The sequence below is a fragment of the Eurytemora carolleeae genome, unplaced genomic scaffold, assembly GCF_000591075.1.
Source record: "Eurytemora carolleeae unplaced genomic scaffold, Eaff_2.0 scaffold1127, whole genome shotgun sequence".
Classification (NCBI taxonomy): domain Eukaryota; kingdom Metazoa; phylum Arthropoda; class Copepoda; order Calanoida; family Temoridae; genus Eurytemora; species Eurytemora carolleeae.
In genome coordinates, this window is record NW_019397049.1 from 1 (window position 1) to 20,686 (window position 20,686).

General features: G+C 30.7%; 1 protein-coding gene across 1 annotated transcript; it reads left to right on the forward strand.

Moving 5' to 3' along the window:
- The first annotated feature begins 10,441 nt into the window (after nt 1–10,441).
- Nucleotides 10,442–20,478, forward strand: LOC111711421 (uncharacterized). The gene is made up of 8 exons (XM_023485784.1): nt 10,442–10,549; nt 10,621–10,656; nt 14,571–14,758; nt 15,060–15,116; nt 16,715–16,772; nt 17,453–17,567; nt 18,352–18,448; nt 20,406–20,478. Exons 1-8 carry the CDS (start codon nt 10,442–10,444, stop codon nt 20,476–20,478), a joined length of 732 nt encoding a protein of 243 aa, XP_023341552.1.
- The last annotated feature ends 208 nt before the right edge of the window (nt 20,479–20,686 follow it).

Here is a 20,686-nt window from a genome sequence, read left to right on the forward strand (position 1 = left end):
AGACGTCTTTATCAATTTTCTCCTTATAGACGCAACAGATAGAAGTAAGATTAGTAGCGATCAAAAGCGCTTTTTTATAGCATTAAGCCTATACCCCCTTTCATTTTTCGCGAACACTCCCTTTAAAAAATATGATCTTATAAAAATATCTTTGCTCTAAGCCTGATGAAGGGGTTCATTTATAGGAGAGGGTTGAAATATATCTTATAATGTGTTGCATTGTAAACTTAGATGGAGTAAAAATCAATCATTGAACTAGATTGTCAGGGTTCAAAAGTACAAAAAATATCTTCATTCTTCCTACAAATAGTTGGTTTGTTAGGGGAAGTCCATTATTTGTCTAAAATTTAAATTGACCATTTTTTTCTTATTGTTTTAAATTTTTTCAAACAGTGCTTAATTACCTTTATTGTAGGAAACATTTAGTGTAAGTAGACAATTAGAAATTAATAAAACGAATGAATAAAAACATCGTAAACAAATTAGTTAAAAGACAATTTTCAGTAATTTTTACCGAATACTAATGGAAAAATGGAGAACCACCACAATCCAACCCTGAAAAATACTATTGAATAAAAAGAAGATTTTTCATGCTTAAACCAAAAAGAATATAAGCGTTTTCGATTTCGGTTTCTTTTAAGGAAAGTTTCTTAGAATATTGATGGTGCACATTGCAAAAGTAACCGGTGAAACGTTTGGACTTCGTCTAACCAAAAAATAATACTTCTGCCAAGGTTGGATGACATTTTATAAAAACGCGAGAGTTCGTCTGGAAAATGATGTTTTGTAATGTTAAAAACGTTGGCGGCTTCAAAATGAATTTCTGTGTCTGGCATTTACCAGGTGAACTTTTTTCGAAAAATTATTATTCAAAGCTAAAACATGTTTTTTATCGTTAAAGTTGTCTTTTCAAACAGATTTGCTGACAAGCTAAAAAAAATGTGAAAATATTGGAATCATTCAAACTATAGAATTCATGCAAAATATTTGGTTCGCAATTTCCTCCTGTTTCAGCATTTTCTTCGAGTGAGGTCATTAAAACCTTAAAATGAATCCCTTATTTTTATAATCATTGATTTTAAAGAATTTAACGTTTTTAACAATTATTTTAAGATGAAACCAATTGGAACTCTCGTTTCCACACCCTATCTTAGCATCTAACAATTTGCAAATAGTAAATAAATCAATATTCCCGCAAATCTCTCTTCATTTAATAATCTGGTGAAAGGAATTGACTCTTTGGAACAAAATAAATATTTAAACCTCAATATCTTTAGAACTTGATGTTGTAAACCTTTGATATTTCAAACTCAGATTATTTGATCTAACAGAATTCATAGTTTGAAATATCTAAGGTCTGCAACATCTGGTTCCAAAGATATAGTGATTAGAAAATGAGAGTTTGTGGCAAAGACTCAATTCCTTTGTCAAATATCTAAAAAATCCCTTTCCTATAAGAAAAGGTGCGAGGGACAAAATAAAAAAAAATGAAGAATATCATTCAAAAGTAAGACAAATACAATTGTACCAAAGTATTCTTGAGTAAACCTCTTGTTTTCTTTTACTATATCATCTTACTTTTGTTATTATTTTATCATTTTTTATTGATGATTCAGAGTTAGTTTTGTTTTCTCTTCCCTAGCTGTTGACGGTTTTATATTTGAATATTGGTTTATTTGATTCAGGGGTAAATATGTTTAAATATGTTTATAAATATATTTAAGTATTTAATTGATTTTTTTCTGAAACTTGGAAAAATATCAAAAATTATTATTTAATCAAAAACAATGTCAAAATTAACATAACCCTTTTCCCCCTTTCCATTCGGCCTTCGGTAAATCAGGTTGAAATGCAAATTTGATCAATGATCTATTTCATTGAAATGGTTTTACAGACAACACAGACATCTATTCACAGTCAGAGAGACAAAGAACTCACCAAACAAAGAAAATCATAAAATTTATAAATCTCTATATTGCACTAAAAAATTTTTGAAAAATTCTAAGGTATCACCAAATAAAAACTGGGATAAAAATCAGATTTAGACAGAATTTTCATATTTATATCTAGTTTGTATCATCGAATAAAAATTTACTTCAAAAAAGGGTTTTACTTAATTTTAAAATTGTTTTTTTTGTTCCACTCCAAAATCCTTCGAAAATATTTTTCATTTTCCAATCATCGAAGCAAATATTTTTAAAGATGGGAAATTATTTAAACCAACCTGTTACGATTTTTGATAAATATTTTACTCAAATTAAGGTTAAAGGTAAAGGTAAGTTCAAGGGATCCCTCCAAGATGACAATGCCCGATTCACAACGGTTCCTTTAAATGCGTTGTCTGATCAAGTATGGATTAGATATCAATGTTTATAATTTTTAAAACCGATTATTTACAATCATGGTTTTTTAACAAAAGTGATTTGCGCATTTCTACTGTAGGAAATCATATTATGATTGTCAGTATTGAACACTTTTAAACCTAGAAAAACGACAATATTTTCCAGATATATACGCTTTTCAAGATATATATACGCTTTTCAGCTTTGAAATCTTCATATCCAGAACTACATAAATACTAATATGGACTAGAAAGGTCCAATAAAGGGCAAAAACTTGGCGAAATTCCCAAGTCGGCCCGGCATCATTCGTTGATTTATGCTCACTTGAAATGTACCTGGTGCAAAGACGATGTTTTACTAAATTAAACCCTTGAAATGTACCTGGTGCAAAGACGATGTTTTACTGAATTAAACCCTTGAAATGTACCTGGTGCAAAGACGATGTTTTACTAAATTAAACCCTTGAAATGTACCTGGTGCAAAGACGATGTTTTACTAAATTAAACCCTTGAAATGTACCTGGTGCAAAGACGATGTTTTACTAAATTAAACCCTTGAAATGTACCTGGTGCAAAGACGATGTTTTACTAAATTAAACCCTTGAAATGTACCTGGTGCAAAGACGATGTTTTACTAAATTAAACCCTTGAAATGTACCTGGTGCAAAGACGATGTTTTACTAAATTAAACCCTTGAAATGTACCTGGTGCAAAGACGATGTTTTACTAAATTAAACCCTTGAAATCTGATATTCACTGTAAACCTTAAATGTGCCCGCTCTCACACAGAAATCTGGATTTTCGCAATATTCTTCTTTTTAAACTTAAGCTAGAAATTTGCGCTTTATGTTCTAAAATGTTCATGTCTAGGGCCACAAAAAAATATTTAAGTTTAACTCTTATTTTATTATTCATTTAAAAAATTCCCCTGATGTTTTATGGTAAAGTTCTCTAACGATGAAAAATTAATATTGACAGGGCACTAGGGGATTCTTTCAACAACAAAGTTTTCGATCAAAAAGTTTGATGTTTTAAAAACATTTTAATCTTTGTTCGGGAGAAACCATTTTCTAAATATATGATGCATACAAACTAACTTCATCCTGATCTTCTTCTTCTTTTTTCTCTATCTAACTATAATCAAAATACTTTTGTTCCTATTATCATTTCAAAATCTATTTTGCAAACAAATGTTTTTTTTTCTTTTTCTGTCCTTCAGCAGGATATTGAGAAAAGATGGAGTGGAAAAGTATTCATATCTTAATTAAAGTTGCTTTCATTGAGAGATACCAATTGTATGAAAACAAACATCCAAATTTGAAATTATCTTTCAAAAAATAAAGACAAAAGCTTTTGGAATACAATTTATACTCTAAAGAAATAGAATTATAAAGAACTTTTTTATAAATGAACAAAATAGTTAAAAAGATTTTCTTTCTTTTTAGTGGGGTAGGTGGCTAGTGTGTGACACCAGTTCTCGTAAGTTCACTGAAGTTAAGCACACTTGTCCACAGCCAGTAACTGGATTGGTGTCCAGACTGGTGTTCACGGGTTCGAATCCCGTACTCCACACAAACCAGTGGTTTCAAAAACATTTGAAGCCGACATCTGGTTAAGCAGCTATGACCACCTGACGGATGTAGGAGGACAGAGGGGCGGCGGTCAACAACTCTCGCAGCGAAAGGGTGCGTGCTTTCTACTCAACTCTGAGTGGATTGATCCATGTGAATGATGATGGATGAATGTGCTGCCAGATTACAACCCCTGGTGGATCAATATAACCCCATAAAACACCAAATCTTCGCAATAGAAAAATTCCTAGATTTGATCGTAACAACCCGATCATGTCCTGGGGACAAAAAAATCTCTTTTAAAAAGATTTTCTTTCTTTTTTGAACTTTTATTTCAGATCTTCTTTTTCTCCGTTTCTACTTCATTCCCCCCCCCCCCCGGCCCCCTAACCGTGGGAACGTTGAAGAAATCCTAAAAACTAAAATAAAATCAGAGAAAATAAATAAATAAAATTCCCTGAACCTCGGTACTTCAGTTAATCAAGGAACCTGGGCAACTGCGGAACTACAATTCAAATATTTAAATTTCAGAATTTATTATAAATGAAAGGGAGTGGGAGTGGGAGGGGGGGGTCTTAAGATTTTTATTAAAAAGAGGCGACCAACATTTTTCTAAACATATATGATAAAAAGCAAATCTTCTTCATGGGTGGAAAACAACGAAGGTCTAAAACTTTGTTTGAAAATTAATTAGTACATATATCAACATGGGACTACAATGGACTTCAATCGACTTCAACCACAGTGCTTCGAAGTTCTACAGAAGACTTCTCAGTACTACACACTACACAGATCAATATGGGACTACAAAGAACTTCAATTTAAAAGTAAATCAAAGTTCTTCTAAATACTACATACAGAGATCAACATGGGACTACAGCGGACTACAAAGAACTACAAAACTCTTCAAGAGATTACTTTGTGCTAGACAGATCACACGGGACTACATACACTGGACTAAGAAGATTAAGTTTTCTCAAAACCTGTTAAGGTTCCAACATTTCAAAACTATATTCTGTAAAGATTCTTTTAATAATATTGGTAACAAATTTTACCCGGAGAATATTAAAGATAGAAACAAACCCCATCCAAAAAACATTAATATTTGGATCTTCTATCAGGGTTAAAATATGGCAAAGTGTAAGGAAAGCAAATGTTTTAAAACCTCTGAGATATTTGTGAAACGTTATAAAAGTCCAAATATATTGCTGCTGTCCATCTGTTCTCATGTAGACTAATATGAACCTTTAAGATGTAAAGGACGAAGAATTTCTGTAAACTGAAATTAAATTCATGTGAATACAATGACTATAAGGAACCAATAATTACAGAGAAAAGAATATCATAAAAAGGTTCTTTTATTTCGGATCACCCCACCACCGGCCCAAACAAATTTCGGCCGACCCTTTTAAAATGCGCTTGCTGTGCGAGATTTAAAGAAAACATTTGTTTGAATGGCCTAAAAAATGTTCTAATTCTTAAGATTAAAAAAGAGCAAACCCAATTATATTATTTTAGAAAAATGTCTCTAGAACTGAAGATCAATATGGGACTAAAAAGGACTAAGTTCTTCTGAAAACTACATAATACATGTACATGTTGTACATGTACAAATTATATTATTTTAGAAAAATGTCTCTAGATCTGAAAGTGGTTGGGGGAGCCCCTCAACAAACCAAGTCAAGTCCGAGGGAACAATTTTTAGGGAATAAAATATTTTTCATTTTCCAATCATCGAAGCAAATATTTTTAAAGATGGGAAATTATTTAAACCAACCTGTTACGATTTTTGATAAATATTTTACTCAAATTAAGGTTAAAGGTAAAGGTAAGTTCAAGGGATCCCTCCAAGATGACAATGCCCGATTCACAACGGTTCCTTTAAATGCGTTGTCTGATCAAGTATGGATTAGATATCAATGTTTATAATTTTTAAAACCGATTATTTACAATCATGGTTTTTTAACAAAAGNAAAGAATAGAAGGTCTAATGGAAGATATGAGGAGAATAGAAGGTCTAGCTATGAAAGATATGAGAAGAATAGAAGTTATATGTATGGGAGATATGAGAAGAATAGAAGGTCTATGTAGGGAAGATATGAGAAGAATAGACGGTCTATGGAAAATATGAGAAGAATAGAAGGTCTATGGAAGATATAAGAAGAAAAGAAGGTCTATGGAAGATATGAGAAGAATAGATTGTCTGATAGAAATTGAAAAAAGAGAGAAATTAAACTCTTGAAACTAGAAAGGAAAGTTATGAACGGTGGGATCGAGATTTTAGCTGGAGAAAGTTGAAATATTTTCAAAAAGTTAACTTTAATTAACCGTGGGTTAAATCTATTGAACAAAAGATTTGAAGCTTGCATCTTCTTTAAATGATTTCCTTTAGATTAAAATCGTGAAAGAGAAATCTCGAATAAAATGTTCTACAAAAAAGTATTATTAATAAAAATATTTTATTCTGAGCAGGGATATCTTCTCAATGTTCTCCCTTTCGCAGATAAATCAAATCAGGTAATTATTTAATTGGTTTTAATCCTAGAATCGGAAATTTTATTCCGATAACTGATCTCGATATCCACAGGAGGCACTTTGAAATTTTACGGAGAATCTGCATGTTCTCTTTATTTGAATATTAGTAATTTCTCTGTTCTCTCAATGGTTGAACGCATACGACACTCTGATTAGTCGAATTTTAGACACTAGATATCGAATAAAGATTAAATTTAAAAAGATCAAGAGCAAGCATGAATATCGATATCGATATCCCACCTCTAATTGATAACTAATTAAAAGAAATTATCGTTAGGCCTGTTTTATTATAAAAAAGATCCATCTTTTTAAGAAATTCCCTCAGACAGAAACACATGTAATTTTATAGAAACACACAAAAAGATTTCTTTGATTTATTGATATAAACAAAAACTTGTCTTGTTCCTCATTTTAACGTTGTACAAAAACACGGGTCTGTTTAAACTTATTGTGAATTGTTGTCAAATGTTATTTTCTCAAATTGAATTTTATCTGAGCTGGTCTCCTCCATGCAATATATTAAACATATAGAGGGTACATGAAAGGAGCATAGAATCATTTTTACAATTGCAATTATTGTCCTTTAGACTTTAGAATATGCCTATAAGTATATATAAAAGTAGGTATCTTTGTTTGTCTGTTTGTTTGTTTGTTTGGATGTCTGGTCAAATCTCAAGTCTCTTGACCGATTTGCCTGAAAATATGATTGGGGAACTCGATGAAACCACGGGGGGTATGTTCTTTAGCTTTTTGTGAAAATTCTAAATTAATTGTCCTGACTTCCAAAGGGAAAACTTGAAGCAAAGTTAAGTTTCCAAGCTAGTATGACATATTGTATATGTAGCTTTGTTTAACAATTCTAAATTAACTGTCCTGACTTCCAAAGGGAAAANTTTTGCGAATGATTGCGCAAATTGTTGTTTTTTCGCGCAAAATTGATGCGCAAAGAAAGAAAAATATTGCGTTTCGTTCCGCAAAAATTGCGCAAGTTTTGCGAATGGAAACCCTAGTCCTGACTTCCAAAGGGAAAACTTGAAGCAAAGTTGAGTTTCCAAGCTAGTATGGCATATTGTATATGAAGCTTTGTTTAACAATTCTAAATTAATTGTCTTGACTTCCAAAGGGAAAACTTGAAGCAAAGTTGAGTTTCCAAGCTAGTATGGCATATTGTATATGTAGCTTTGTTTAACAATTCTAAATTAACTGTCCTGACTTCCAAAGGGAAAACTTAAAGCAAAGTTAAGTTTCCAAGCTAGTATGACATATTGTATATGTAGCTTTGTTTAACAATTCTAAATTGAATGAGTTGACTTTTCTATACGCTAGGTTTACAAGCTAGAATCTGTTTGTCTGTCTGTTTCTATGTCAGATTTAGATCATAAATCATGAACCCAGCTTGACCAACTTGGCTCAAATTTTGATTGAAGAACGTGATAAAACTCGGTTCTTAGCTTAATTTAACAATTCTGAAAGTTTAGTTTCCTGGAAAAGTTGGGTTCCTTAAAGTATAGTATTGTGTATCTCAATAATTTGACAAAACTATACGGGTAACAGTTCCCCCCGGTTTTGGTTTAAATATTTCTTGCTAACCCACTCTTTCTGTTCAGTCTAAAAATATTGCCGGTAGGTAATATTAATGTCGAGAATGTCGGTCCACGCTATATGAAAGAAAAAAACAAAAGTTCTAAAATTATATTTTCTACTTCTATTTAGATCAGGAATAAGCCCACGGACGTCGCGACCTTTGTCAACGACATCACGACCACACTGGGCAGAGGTCATAGCGGAAGAAATAAACAAGGAAAATGTCAACAAACAATTCTTTAAAAATTTCTATGAAATCGAATTTTGTTGGAGGCAAATTTTTTAAATTTTGGTCATTCATAGACCTTTCCTTGGGCCACGTGATGTCTCACACAAAATTTGGGCCCAATCGGTTCAGCCGTTTTGACATTTATTGGATACAAACGGACAAACAAGCAGACAAGCAAAGTATATATATAGATATTTAAAACTATTCTGAAAACTAAACATAATGTCGAGTTTACTTAAAGATAGGGTTTAAGGAAGCAACTTAATCATTTTAACAAAGTTTGGGGATATTTATGGACTAAACCTAAATCTGAAAAGTTTGTCACAAAACCTTTAAATTTGCATTCGAAGAAAAGTTCAGATTATTAATAGTATTTTCCAAATCATTTGACCTCTATAGTAGAGATAAAGTATACTGCATTTTTTATTGTATGTATACATGTAACTTCATGGTTTCGTAGTTCTATAGCTTCATAGCTTTGTAGCTTCATAACTTCATAGCTACATAGCTTCATAATTTCATAGCTTCCTAGCTTTATAGTTCCGTAGTTCTATAGCTTCATAGCTTTGTAGCTTCATAACTTCATAGCTGCATAGCTTCATAATTTCATAGCTTCCTAGCTTTATAGCTCCGTAGTTCTATAGCTTCATAGCTTTGTAGCTTCATAACTTCATAGCTGCATAGCTTCATAATTTCATATAGCTTCCTAGCTTTATAGTTTCATAGCTTCATAGCTTCAAAGTTTCATAGCTTCATAGCTTAAAAGCTTCATAGCTTCATAGCTTTGTAGCTTCATAGCTTTGTAGCTTCACAACTTTATAGTTTTATAGCTTCATAATTTCATAGCTTCATAGTTTCATAGCTTCCTAGCTTTAAAGTTTCATAGTTTCATAGCTTCATAGTTTCATAGCTTCATAGCTTCATAGCTTCATAGCTTCATAGATTCATAGCTTTATATTTTTACAGCTGCATAGCTTCATAGCTTCATAGCTTCATAGTTTCATAGTTTCATAGCTTCATAGCTTCATAGTTTCATAGCTTCCTAGCTTTATAGTTTCATAGCTTAATAGCTTCATAGTTTCATAGTTTCATAGCTTCATAGCTTCATAGCTTCATAGCTTCATAGTTTCATGGCTTCATAGCTTCATAGTTTCAAAGCTTTATAGCTTCATAGCTTCATAGCTTCATAGTTTCATAGCTTCATAGTTTCATAGCTTTATAGTTTCATGGCTTCATAGCTTCATAGTTTCATAGCTTTATAGCTTCATAGCTTCATAGCTTCATAGTTTCATGGCTTCTTAGCTTAATAGTTTCATAGCTTCATAGTTTCATAGTTTCATACCTTTATAGTTTTATAGCTTCATAGCTTCATAGTTTCATAGCTTACTAGCTTTATAGTTTCATAGCTTAATAGCTTCATAGTTTCATGGCTTCATAGCTTCACAGTTTCATAGCTTTATAGTTTCATAGCTTTGAAGTTTCAAAGCCTATAAAACATTAGAACCTCAAAGTTTCATAGCTTCCTAGCTTTACAGCCTCTTGGCTTTAAAACCTTTCAGCTTTCTAAGTTTTTAGATACTAATGGGTGTTGGCAAAAAACAAACCCTAACTCTTTTTTCTCTCACAGACTTAATTATTACCCGATCATTATGAAATCAATATCACAATGTCTCTTTAGGATGTTAGGACTTATCGGATTAGGTCAACCCTGCTTTGAATAAATTTTTAAACACGTTTTTCCATTGTCCCGCCAAATAAATCTTTTTAGTTTTATATATTTACAGCTTCAAATAAAATCTTGAAGCATGAAGAAAGCATGAAGAAATTATTTATTTTTCAACATTTAATTTTTTGTAATTTTCTAAATAATCGGTAAAATTCATAATAATCTTTTATCTTAATTGTCATTGCTCTTATCTTGTCGCGCACCATGCTCTCAACAATTCTAAAAATAGAATGAAATGTTTATGTTTGTTTAATTAAAGAATAGAATAAAATGTTTATGTTTTTTGAATTAAAGAATAGAATAAAATGTTTATGTTTGTTGAATTAAAGGCTGAGGTTCATGTTGAACCTCGTCCTGCCGACTTTAATTCTAAAAATAGAATAAAATGTTTATTTTTGTTGAATTAAAGAATAGAATAAAATGTTTATGTTTGTTGAATTGAAGAATAGAATAAAATGTTTATGTTTGTTGAATTAAAGGCTGAGGTTCATGTTAAACCTCGTCCTGCTGACTTTAATTCTAACCTGGGTGCCCAGGACCCAAGAAGAGGAAGATATGCTAAGGTATTTTTGTAAAAATTAAAGAATATGATTTGTTAGTATATTTAAGTGATTTAAATGGTTTTTTATTTTAGGATTTTGGACCCCCCTACTCTAGACTTTGCAAAGAGGTGATCATTTTATTAACATTTGAAAATCCAGACTGCTTTGAAAAGTCAAATATTAAATGTTCTAACCCCCCCTTTGTCTTTGCATGACTTTACCTCACTTTACTTTTTATAGTCCTAGACATGAAGATTTTAAACTATAAAGCCTTTGATTTTAGCTTGAGTTTCTAAGTATAATAAAATGGAAATTTCTCTTCGATTTTATGGCGGATAGTTTACAACATTTGGATCACTTTCCACTGTATTAATATACATTGATTCGAGGACAGTATGAAAATATGTTATTACAGGGATAAATTTTGCAAATATTTAATTTTGAATATATTATTGTGGACATTTATTAACGTATATTATTTCGGGGACACTGTTTTTAAAATATATTATATATAATATTTCGTGAACTGTATCGAAAGGTTATATTCTGGGGACTACTGTATCAAAAGGTAGTATTCCATGGACCACTGTATCAGACTCTAAGGCTTATATTTCGTGAACCACTGTATCAAAAGGTAATATTTTGAGAACTTCTGTATCAAAAAGTAATATTCTGGTGACCATTGTATCAAAAGGTTACATGGACCATTGTTTCTTAAGGTAATATTCCGTAGATCACTGTATCTAAAGGTAATATTCCGTGGATCACTGTATCTAAAGGTAATATTCTGTGGATCAATGTATCTAAAAGGTAATATTCCGTGGATCATTGTATCTAAAAGTGATATTCCGTGAACCACTGTATCTAAAGGTAATATTCCGTGGACCATTGTATCTAAAGGTAATATTCCATGAACCACTGTATCTAAAGGTAATATTCCGTGGATCTCTGTATCTAAAGGTAATATTCCGTGAACCACTGTATCTAAAGGTAATATTCCGTGGACCACTGTATCTAAAGGTAATATTCCGTGGACCACTATATCTAAAGGTAATATTCCGTGGATCAATGTAACTAAAGGCCGGTAGTATTCCGTGGATCACTGTATCTAAAGGTAATATTCCGTGGATCACTGTATCTAAAGGTAATATTCCGTGGACCACTGTATCTAAAGGTAAAATTCCATGGAACTGTATCAAAAGGTAATATTCCGTGGACCACTATATCTAAAGGTAATATTCCGTGGACTAATGTATCTAAAGGTAATATTCCGTGGACTAATGTATCTGAAGGTAATATTCCGTGAACCATTGTATCTAAAGGTAATATTCCGTGGACCATTGTATCTAAAGGTAATATTCCGTGGACCACTGTATCTAAAGGTAATATTACGTGGACCACTGTATCTAAAGGTAATATTCCGTGGACTAATGTATCTAAAGGTAATAATCCGTGGATCATTGTATCTACAGGTAATATTCCGTGGGCCACTGTATCTAGAGGTAGTATTCCGTGGGCCACTGTATCTATAGGTAAAATTCCATGGACCTGTATCTAAAGGTAATATTCCGTGGATTACTGTATCAAAAGGTAATATATTAAAGATCACTGAATCGAAAGGTAATATATTCCGGTGACCACTCTACCTAAAGGTGATAAGTTCGGGGACCACGCCATGCTGTTTTGAAATATCATATATATATTGTACTCCAGGATAATATTGTCTTTCTTCCTGTGATGTGTATAGAGGAACCATATAAGAAATATTTCTACATCATTAATTCTCCAAACTTTCAGTATTTATTTATCAATTGAGAACACAAGCTATGTGCATTTTTTCAGACAGATTTGAAAATGCTCACTTTGTTTTTGTAATTCAACCCTACCAAAATTACCCCGCAAAAGATATTTCAACCCCAGAGAAAACTTCCTAGAAAAGAAAAAGAAAAAGAAAAATAGAAGTGATAGGCGTTCCTCATAAAGAATATAGAATGATTACGAAACTATATACACGATAAACAAGATGGTCCTGAGTACAGGTCTAGCAAGTCTGAACTTTTGAACCCAATTTTATCCATTTAATGTAGGTCTTTGTATTTCTATTTTATCCTTTTCTGGGCTCAGTATTTCAAATAAGTATATCAAGTCTCTATAATCTTTTCTATAGTTTTAAGAGCAACATTTTAACTATACTCCATTTTTTTAAAACAAGAGGAAACTTATTCGAAATTTTTTTTTAAAAAGACAGCAAATTATAAATTAAAGTTACATAGAACGGTTACAAAACAATATCAAGCATTCTTTTACAAATACATACAATACCGGTCTTAATCAGTGTATGTCAATATTAAATATTTTTGAGGTTTCTCATTTTGGTTTCTACAAAAATATTTTATAGATTTACATCAAATAATACTGTGTATAGAGTACAAACTGCAAGGGAAGAAAGTTAAAATCACAGTTTTTGACCAGGACCTGACAATAAGTGTAAGGTTTGGTCCAAAATTAATTTGGCGTCAAACTTTATAGAAAACCAATGTATAGAAACCTCTACGTATAGCAACGCCATGTATTTTCCGGGAGAACATTTTTTATATTTTTGAGAAACTAAATAATCAGTGTAAAGTAGATATAATTTTCATAAAATCCTTTCATTTAAATGGTAAAACGGAATTTTATGAAATCATATTTGCATTACTGGAGAACTTTTTAATACTTTTGAGAAATTTTTTCTTCTAAAAATAAAACTGTAGATAGCATTTTTATAAAATATTTTTTTAAATAGTAACATGCAAATTTATGTATAACCATATAATCATTCAATTATGTTGTCAGTACATAATAAAATCTGGGGGGACCTTAAACACAATAGAGAGCAGTACAAATGTACATATTAAAATATTTTGCTGCTTTAATGTCTGGGTATGTTAAAAAAAATAGAAATTATGAAAATGATAATGATTAGCTACAATGTTTTACAAAAACGTTTAATTCTCAAAAATACAAAAAAAAATTCTCCCGGAAAATACCCCATGTTGCTATACGTAGCTGTGTCTATTTGGATTTCTATAAGGTTTGAAACCAAATTATCTTCATAAATTGTTAACGTCTCTTAGTTTAATAATTCCACCAACCTTTACATTAAATAAAGAATGCTAAATGTTAGAACAAAAAAAAACTAAACATTAGTTCTTTAAGATTGCATAATACTTCTACTTTTAAAATACCAATGATTTAATTTTACAAACATACCAAATTTCTAAACAAAGCATAATCAAACTTTTGGCCGCCACACAAACAACGAGTTTTGAAATTACAATAATTTTTATATTTTTCACAGATTTGAATTTATGATACTTTTTAATTTGTGCAATTTGAAAAAAAAGCTTTTCGAATCTGGTAGATTTTAGATGCAATGACACAACAAAAATTTAAAAACGTAATGATTTATAATTGTAGACAAATCCCCAGAACTTGCGATCTGAAGGTGTAAATATTTGATATTTTAAACTTAGATAATTTGGTCTAACGGAACTAATAGTTTAAATTATCAAATGTTTACAACAATTGGGTTGCAAAGATATAGAAATTAGAAAATTAGAGTTTGTGGGAAAAACTCAGTTCCTTTCCTTCCTGTTGATAAAATTTAGATCACTGATAAATATTATTCTGTGAAGATTGAAACCAAATATTAGAGGGGTGTCAGGTCCTAAATATTTAATTTGGTTTTAGAGTACTCAAAGATCTACTCAGAGACAGTATGTTTGTGTCCAATCTAATTCATACGTTTTGGTTATACAAAATCTCAAAATACAAAAATCTCCAAATACAAAGATCTCCAAATACAAAAGAGTCTAAAAGCATGTTATATTTCAAAATTAAATATAAAAAAATCTTAATGATTATTCGGCCGAACGTTTAAATTATTAAGTGGGTCTGATTTTTCTAAACAATTTATGCTTTAAAACTATCTAATTCATTTGGCCTCCGTTGCTGATCCATGGAATGCAACGTAGGCCAGATGATTATTTGATTGAAATAGGTGAGAAACCGGTTGATAGAAGACATTATAAAGAAACATAAGATGCTCAGAACTGCCAGTGACAGAGAGAAAGCAGCGAGAAGAAAACAGTTTGACGAGAAGCGAAAAGAAAAATCCAAGAAAAAGAAAAAGAAGAAAAAAAGAATTATCGCCTCGAAGCTGAAGAAGAAAGTATGTTTGAAACAAAAGTAAGTTTGATCATAAATATCTTAAATAGATTATATCATATTTATCGTAGAAAAGAGATCTCTCAGTACAGTGGGAACCATAAAACTTCGGAGTAAATAATATATTATATAAACTGTTACAATTAAGTTATGATATTAAATGAACATTAAACAAGGCAGTTTAATACATTTATTTTTGAGCTATTGATAAAACTAATCATAATTAAACATCATCCAATATATATAGAATTGCTTGAATGTCGTATTCCTATTCCAAAGTTTTATGGTTTCCACTGTAAAGTGACAATTTTCTTTCATTTAGTGTCTGCTCTACTTGTGGGGATTTGCATCTGAAGCGGGGCACTCAATGCAAACTTAGGAAAATCAACTGCTGAACAAACAAAATATTTTGCGTTACAAACAGAAGACAAATTAACAAGTTTATACTATACATATATAAAAAATTGACCTTTATCTTTTATTGAGAGACCACAATCAAAAGCAATGTATTTTTGGCTAGAAAAACATGGATATCTTATCATTCTTGATCAGACATTACTAAAAGGGTACTATAGAGAATAGGAAATGTCGTAGTCTGTAAATTGAGATTCACTTGAAATAACGCTTACATTCCCTTTAAAGGCGAAATTCTGTAACTTGTTTGAATACAAATGACCACTTAAAGGGACTGTAAAGGAAAAATGAAAGGGGGTATAGGCTGAAAGCTTATCACTTTAGCTCTTGATCGCGACCCATGAAAGTTCTATCTTTCTCAAGAAATTGATATAAAACTGTGTCAAATTTATACGAAAACTCATATTTTTACTATTTTGCATAGAAATAGTAGGTTTAAACAGATCATTTTCAGCAAATACTCCAATCCGAAAACGAAGGTATCTCAGAGAAACCTTATTGTAACTTAGGTTTTCTCCAATTATTATATTATAATTTTTAATTTTATTTTTAATAGTTATAATTGATAATATTATTTATAAGTCCGTATTACGTCACCAGAACTCCCACCAATAGTAGTGCAGTATAGGATTCACGTGTCTCTGTCTGTATCACGTGACCAGTATACTGCACTCTCATTTGTGGGAGTTCTTGTGTCGTAATACGGACTTAATAAAAATATTATCAATTATATCTATTAAAAATAAAAATAAAAATTATAAATAATAATGGAAAAAAACCCATTAATTCTACGTGTTAACGATTTTTGTTTGTCTTAAAAAATAATAAAAATTTAGGCTTGAGTTTGGAGATAATTACTTTAATCAAAATCAGCTAAAATCGCGAAAATCAACAACAAGTGCAAAAAATCCCAATTAAAATTTCAATCGTACAGAAAGTAAGTAAGAAACCAATCATTAATATTTGGTAGGCAAAGATATGTTTACTCAATATCAAGAACAAGGTGGCCTAACACATTTAATTGAGCTTTTCAGTAAATTGTATTACTTTGTGTATTAACAATTTTAAAATTGTCTTATATGTGTATTTTCAGTAAATTGTATTACTTTGTGTATTAACAATTTTAAAATTGTCTTATATGTGTATTTACAGTAAATTGTATTACTTTGTGTATTAACAATTTTAAAATTGTCTTATATTTGTATTTACAGTAAATTGTATTACTTTGTGTATTAACAATTTTAAAATTGTCTTATATGTGTATTTACAGTAAATTGTATTACTTTGTGTATTAACAATTTTAAAATTGTCTTATATGTGTATTTACAGTAAATTGTATTACTTTGTGTATTAACAATTTTAAAATTGTCTTATATGTGTATTTTTTTAAGAAAAGCTGCTGCAGCAGGGAACCATGAATTCGTGAAATATAAAACTGAACCTAATACTGTAAACTAAATTCTCATCTATTGTGGTTAACCCAGTAGTTGAAAGAGTAAAGAATAGAACGGAAGTAATAAATCTACTCGATAAAACATTTTAAAGGTTGGTTTGGTTTGCCAGAGATTTGCGAGTTCGAATTATGGTCCAGCAGATACTACAGAACAGTCAAGATATTAAGGTTTTTACATTCATAGTTTTTATCTTTATTTGAAAAACTATTTATTTTAGGATAGGTTTAGAGCTGCAATAATACAGTTATATCTTTATTTCAAACCCTTATTTGTTTTATACAGAGACTGTTACCGAATTTAACGAATTGGAGATGTAGCTAAACTTCCTTCTGCCGATTCAAATCTTGAATTACGGATTTAAATCCTCTTGAATCTCTAATTTTGAACCCATGGTAAAGTAAATTTTCCTTAACTTCCCTGTAAAGTAGTTGTAAATAATCTTAAGTCATTTAATGTTTTAAATTTTATGTTCAAATGAATTTCATACATTTAACTCTACACACAAGCTGGCTCAATTTTCCAAAAACTCCATCTTTAAAATTCCACGTTCTTTTAACTAATTAATAAAAATTTCCAATTCTAGAAAGATTAAATAAAAAACCATATATATTTCAAGAACACTAAATGTAACAGATTTATATAGATTTATATTCTTATCAATCTAAACTAAGTTTTCGGCGTGTTCTGCAGTGATCTGAAATATCCTCTTCTAAAAAATCTAGGGTTTAGTGGCGAGTGAGCTAAAATGAAAATCTTATTCTAACAATTTTGCCAACTTTTTTTTTAATATTACTGAGAAAAAAAACAGGCCATCTTATTAAAACCTCATTGATAAAGTATTGTTTAGGCAAACATGAGTCAAGTTTGGAAGAACCTTGAATATCTTGAATCCACTTATGAACAATTTTTCCTGAAAACCCATAGAATACAATCTAATAGGGTCTGCTTGGGAGATCTCACAGGTGGGTTCACCTCAATCTAGACAAGAAAAAAGGTCGTTACTAACTATAACTTTGCTACCTGATGGTGTAAACCTTTGATATTTCAAATTTTGTGCAGAAAAAATGTTTTCTTATATTAGAAATGTAGAAATGCACAAGTTACTTTGCAATTTGTAGCAAAACCACAATTAAAAATATTAAGTTTTCAAAATTAAAAACATATCTAAATTATACTTTATCAGTCAAAGTTTATGAATGATTGAACATTTCCATCTTTGCATTGGATGGTCACTTGAAGTTTCGCTTACAGTGCCTTTAAAGTCGTTGAGATTGACAATGCAGACAAAAATGACAGATGCAGTTGAGAAAATAGAAATCTCTTTATCAAAAAATCTATTTCTTGACATTTTAGACCACACGGGAGAATATCGGGATGTCAAGATATTAAATAAATGATAATTTAAAATCAATCTGTTTTCACTCATTTATTGCTAATTTATGTGGCTAGACATGGTTGAACCGCGTAGAGGTTGTTTGAACTACATCTGCAATGTTCAGCTATATCATGCTGTTTATTAAATCTGTGGCCGAATTTAAAGAATTTGAGCGGCGGTTTAAATTAAAGCCGCGGTTTAAATATGGTGGGTCCCACTTACAATTGTATCAAATGTTTCAAGATTCAAGCCGGCGCTTAATTTAAACCGGGTTTTGGCGGATTTAAACCGCGGCTCAAATTCTTTAAATTCCATCTCTGGTCTCTGAATAATTGAAAAAGATGAAGGCAGTTTTATTATTTTTATTTTAGGAAAGGATTTCCCCGGAGAAAAACATCCGTTTGCCTGTCCTTGTGTTCTTAAACAGGAGAAGGAGAGATTAGATGCTGAGATACAGGAGAAACGAAGGTAAGTTGTCACCAAAATGATACAGAAGATACAAAGCTTAGTTGCGAAAAAACACCGGAAAAAGAGAGACGAGATGCGTAATTAAAAGATAAGAGAAGGGAAAGTAATGGTGTAAAAAAGAAACAGGAGAAATAACGTTAATTCTGTAAAGATGAAACAAAATAAAAGGTTATTGTGTAAAGTAGAAACAGGAGAAGCGATGATTATTGTGTACAGTAAAAACAAGGGAAACGAAGGTTATTGTATAAAGTAGAAACAGAAAAAACAAAGATTATTGTGAAAAGTAGAAACAGGGGAAACGAAGGTTATTGTATAAAGTAGAAACAGGAAGAAAGAAAGGTGTAAAGCAGATACGGGATAAGCGAAGGTTATTGTATAAAGTAGAAACAGGAAGAAAGAAAGGTGTAAAGCAGAAACAGGAGAAACTAAGGTTATTGTGTAAATTAGAAACAGGAAGAAAGAAGGGTGTACAGCAGAAACAGGAGAAACGAAGGTTATTGTGTAAATTAGAAACAGGAAGAAAGAAGGGTGTAAAGCAGAAACAGGAGAAACGAAGGTTATTGTGTAAATTAGAAACAGGAAGAAAGAAGGGTGTAAAGCAGAAACAGGAGAAACGAAGGTTATTTTGTAAAGTAGAAAAAGAAAGAATATTTTTTGGTTAATATTTTATATTTCAAAGTGCCACAAATTATACAGATTTATATATGTTTTGGTATATTTATACACATAGAAACATAAATATTTTAACACTCCAAATGCAAACTTTTGTATATCTATACATAATTATTCATATTTATACACAATACACATCAGGCTTTAAGGGCACTTTCAACAAAGGAAATGAGTCTTTGCCACAAACTCGGATTTTTAATTCTCAATTTCTTTAAAACCAAATGTCGTAGACCGTAGATATTTCAAACTATGAATTCTGGTGGATCAAACAATTTAAGTTTGAAATATGAAAGGTATGCATGCATCTGGTTGTTGAGATTTAGGTATTATAAAATTAGGATTTGTGGCAAAAACTTAATTCCTTTTATCTTTTAAATGTTACTGTCTTTGCATAACAAATCTAATCTAATTTTCAAGATTTAGAAATATTTATAATTTGCCACAAACTCTGATTTTCTAATCCGGCCCTATATCATGTTAACTAAATGTCGTAGACCTTTCATATTTTAATCTATAAATTCTGTTAGATCAGATAGTCTAAGTTTGCAATATAAAAAGTTTGACCCATCAGGCTGCTAAGAGATTGAGATTAGAACATTTGAGTTTGTGGCAAAGACTCAATTCCTTTACTAAACCTGACCAGCCATAATTCAGATCTTGAGTCATGTGAGCACTGAAAATGTTTGCCTAATCAATCCATCAGGAGACAGACATTACGAATTAGATTTATTTATGGAGGCATTTCTTTTATTTACACAAAAAGTTTGGCGTAATACAATAATATGTAATTTTGAGCTTTATTCGAACTATTCTTTAAAATTTCATGAAAACTTTTAGATACTGATGAGCTATGAATATTCATAAATTGTAGAGAGTGGATTTTAATCAAGTTTTGTCAAATATCAATTCTATCATTTTCCACTTAGCATATTTTAATTAATAATTAATATTTGCTGGAGAGAGTAAATCAAAACTAAGATTAAAGAACTAATATTAACACATATTGTAGAATAGAAGATCTTTAAAATTAACTTCTAAGAATACAATTTTAAAACAAAGAATCTTTTGATTAATATCGAGATGATTTTCTTAATCTCAATATTTTCGTTTTTAGCGAAACTTTTCATTTCAAAATTTTATAAATTGCAGAATTTAAAACAATTTTTTTAGCTCAATCCTTTTATAATTTACATTTGTTTATTAAATGAAGATAGAGTTTTTGAGGTTTAAAGGTAGGAGGCATGGTATTATATACNCCCTCCTAAAATGGATATCCATAATTCAGAGAAGAAGAGGAAAGAAGAAGAGAAGAACTTGCAAAGGAAGAAAGAAAAATAAAGCAGGATGAGACTCGGTAAAATCAAATTATTTTCGGAAAATATGAATTCAAAATCAATCCGTGACCTTCAAATAGATTGTTAAGTACAATAGATGGCAACGTAGAATTTGTACACTCTCAGTACAGTTGTATTCTGTCGTCACAAGTGTCAATTCAGTTTTTGTGTCCGACAAAATTATCAATAATAGTGATAATTTTAGAATAAAAGTGCTTTTCTTACAATAAAA

What these genes read in the sequence shown, in the direction of transcription:
- LOC111711421 (XM_023485784.1), top strand. Translation starts at nt 10,442, where the DNA reads ATGTTTATGTTTGTTGAATTAAAGGCTGAGGTTCATGTTAAACCTCGT. An exon ending in GAAGAGGAAGATATGCTAAG is followed by an intron (nt 10,550 to 10,620) that starts GTATTTTTGTAA and finishes TTTTTATTTTAG; the next exon opens with GATTTTGGACCCCCCTACTC. An exon ending in ACTCTAGACTTTGCAAAGAG is followed by an intron (nt 10,657 to 14,570) that starts GTGATCATTTTA and finishes TGATTGAAATAG; the next exon opens with GTGAGAAACCGGTTGATAGA.